The 3,487-nt window shown below is 32.5% G+C and overlaps 1 protein-coding gene across 1 annotated transcript in view; it reads left to right on the top strand.

The window, feature by feature from the left end:
• LOC113818027 (G-protein coupled receptor GRL101-like) overlaps positions 1 to 1,546 on the top strand; it is a 15,853-nt gene extending 14,307 nt beyond the window's left edge. Inside the window, exon 4 of the mRNA XM_070125930.1 lies at positions 1,429 to 1,546. Coding sequence (XP_069982031.1) covers positions 1,429 to 1,546 — 118 coding nt within the window. The remainder of the gene's footprint in view (positions 1 to 1,428) is intronic.
• Positions 1,547 to 3,487: the final 1,941 nt, after the last annotated feature.

Here is a 3,487-nt window from a genome sequence, read left to right as displayed (position 1 = left end):
TCTCTCTCTCTCTCTCTCCGCTGACATCGACAGAAAACACAAAGATGAAATTATAGGCACCTAATGTATAAGAATACATCTCCTCCTTCAGGCTATGTCATCAAGGGTGTTTTTCAAGAGGCGTTATCACAGCCTTTGGACCAAGAAAGTGCTTTACAACGCCTCCCTCGAGTCGAAATTCCCAATGCGACTCGAGAAGAGAGGAGAGAGAAGTAGGATGATGATTGGGACGAAAGAGAGAAAAGAATTAAAGACCCAAAGCTCTATTATAATTTGACAGAGAGATGAGACATTAGAAACCTTCAATTATATTAAGATCGAAACACATTTAAAAAGATCTATGGTTTTCGAGCCTTCGGGGATTTTCTTTTTTTATGTATTCGTTTTAATCTTCTCTTTTTCTTCTTCTTCTTCTTTGGATTCCTTTTGTTATTCTTACACATTCGCATTCATCAGAAATTAATGAAAGTGTTCAGTAAAATATCCGTGACGGTTATCAGAGGAAGTGAATGCAGTGGGATTAAAAAAGAAAAAAGAAAGAGAGAGAGAGAGAAAGAGAGAGAGAGAGAGAGAGAGAGAGAGAGAGAGAGAGAGAGAGAGAGAGAGAGAGAGAGAGAGAGAGAGAGAGAGGACAATGATATATCAGACGAAGAGTAAAAGGAAAAAGAGAGAGAGAGAGAGAGATGAAGGCAAAGAGGAGAGAGAGAGAGAGAAGAGTGAGAGATTGAGAGAGAGAGAGAGAGAGAGAGAGAGAGAGAGAGAGAGAGAGAGAGAGAGAGAGAGAGAGAGAGAGAGAGAGAGAGATGATGGAGGCAAAGTAAGAGAAAGAGAAAAAAGAGAGAGAGAAATGGAGGCAAAGAAAGAGAAAGAGAGAGAGAGAGAGAGAGAGAGAGAGAGAGAGAGAGAGAGAGAGAGTGAGGAGAGATTGAGAGAAAGAGAGAGAGAGAGAGAGAGAGAGAGAGAGAGAGAGAGAGAGAGAGAGAGAGAGAGAGACAGAGAGAGAGAGAATCAAAGAAAACGAAAAAAGAAAAACAACGAGAGACATATAAAGAAAAAAAGAGAGAAAGAAAATTGAATCTAAAAATAAAAAAAAAAGAAAAAAAAAACGAAAAGAAAAATCGTAGTCACATCAAGCAATCGATTCAGCCTCTCGCAGTCACTTGCTCTGACCTTTTTGCCTTATATATCCACTACGGAAATTATCCCAAATGAGTTGACAAGACCAGGATGAAAAGGAGTTTCGACACCAAATCACTAATTCTAACCATATTTGGCGAACTGTTCAAGAAAATGAATAGAAAAAAAAAAATAAAAAATAAGATAAAACCACTACCTAATTTCGACCATTATTGAGTGCTCCATTTAAGTTCCAGAACCAATTTTTTTTTTTTTTTAGCTTTTTATTTTATTTCATGATTCTCGCTTCAGATATCGACAAATTCCCTCTATCGATGTAGAATCTCATGTTCCAGAGCTGGAGGATGATGCCTTAGGGAACACTGAAAGGGCTGAACAACGACCGATAAGAAATAACATGAACAAATAAGGTGAATTGATTTGTCGAGAGAAGGGGGGGGGGGGGTGTTGTGCAATGAAGGGAATGCACTTAAGTGGCTAATGAAATCGAATTCCTCTGTTTTGGGACAAAATCTCTTCGACCCAAGAAAAGTGTGTTCAAGTTTAAGGGTATATGCATATAATATACAATATATATACATACATATATATATATATATATATATATATATATATATATATATATATATATATATATATACAGATATGTATATATTTAAGTATATATATTTATATATATATATTTATATATATAAATATATATATATATATATATATATATATATATATATATATATATATAGACATATATATATATATATATATATATATATATATATATATATATATATATATATATATATATATATATATATATATATATATATATATGTGTGTGTGTGTGTGTGTGTGTGTGTGTGTGTGTGTATGTGTGTGTGTGTGTATATATTTATATATATATATATATATATATATATATATATATATATATATATATATATATATTTATATATATGTATGTATATATATATATATATATATATATATATATATATATATATATATATATATATATATATATGTATATGAAAATTATATATATGTATATATATATGTATATATATATATATATATATATATATATATATATATATATATATATATATATATATATATATATATATATATATGTATGTATATATACATATATATGTATAAATATTCACATATTTGCACAGACACGCGCATGTATCTATGTATGTAGGTGAGCATATATATATGTGTATGTTTGTAGATAAGTATGTATTAATGTATGTATATAAATACGTATGTATGTATGAGTAGGTGCATGTACAGAATCATACCTTACCCTTCCTCTCTCTCTCTCTCCCCCCTCTCTCTCTCTCTCTCTCTCTCATTCTCTCTCTCTCTCTCTCTCTCTCTCTCTCGCTCTCTCTCTCTCTCTCTCTCTCTCTCTCGCTCTCGCTCTCTCGCCTCTCGCTCTTCTCGCTCTCTCGCTCTCTCTCTCTCTCTCTCTCTCTCTCTCTCTCTCTCTCTCTCTCTCTCTCTCTCTCTCTCTCTCTCTCTCTCGCTCTCTCTCTCTCTCTCTCATTCTCTCTCTCTATCTATCTATGTTTATCTTTTCCTACCTCACACCCGCCGCTCTTACTCTCTCTCTCTCTCACTCTTTCTTTTTCTCTCTCTTTTTCTCTGCCACTTCCCTCTCTCCTTTCCTCTCATTTCCCTCTCACTTTACCCCCCTCACACCATCCCTCCCCCCACCCCTACCCCTCCTCGTTTTAGTCTCCCCCCCCCACCCCAGACACGCGCAGACGATGCCGAGAAGGAAATCAGAATAACTTAGATAGATAATTATAATCTTCTCGCCTAATGTGTTTATTCTCTTTCTTTTTTTTTCTTCTTTTGTTGTTTTTATTTATTATGTTACCTTTTTTATCTTTCTATTTTTCTTTTTTTTTCGTGAGATAAATACATCCGCATTCCATTTTTCTTATTTCGTCTTGGTCATTACGTTTATCTTGTTATTGTTACCATCTTCATTATTACGTGATGTAATGCTCGTATACAGAGCGTATACACACACACACGCACAGACACACACACACACACACACATACACACACACACACACACACACACACACACACACACACACACACACACACACACACACACACACACACATATATATATATATATATATATATATATATATATATATATATATACATATATATATATATATATACATATATATATATATATATATATATATATATATATATATATACATATAAAAGTATATATATATTTCTATATATATTTCTATATATATATATATATATATATATATATATATATATATATATATATGTATGTATATGCAGGT

The sequence above is a fragment of the Penaeus vannamei genome, chromosome 9, assembly GCF_042767895.1.
Source record: "Penaeus vannamei isolate JL-2024 chromosome 9, ASM4276789v1, whole genome shotgun sequence".
Classification (NCBI taxonomy): domain Eukaryota; kingdom Metazoa; phylum Arthropoda; class Malacostraca; order Decapoda; family Penaeidae; genus Penaeus; species Penaeus vannamei.
Note: the sequence above shows the minus strand (reverse complement) of the source record. Positions and strands in the feature narration are given on the sequence as shown.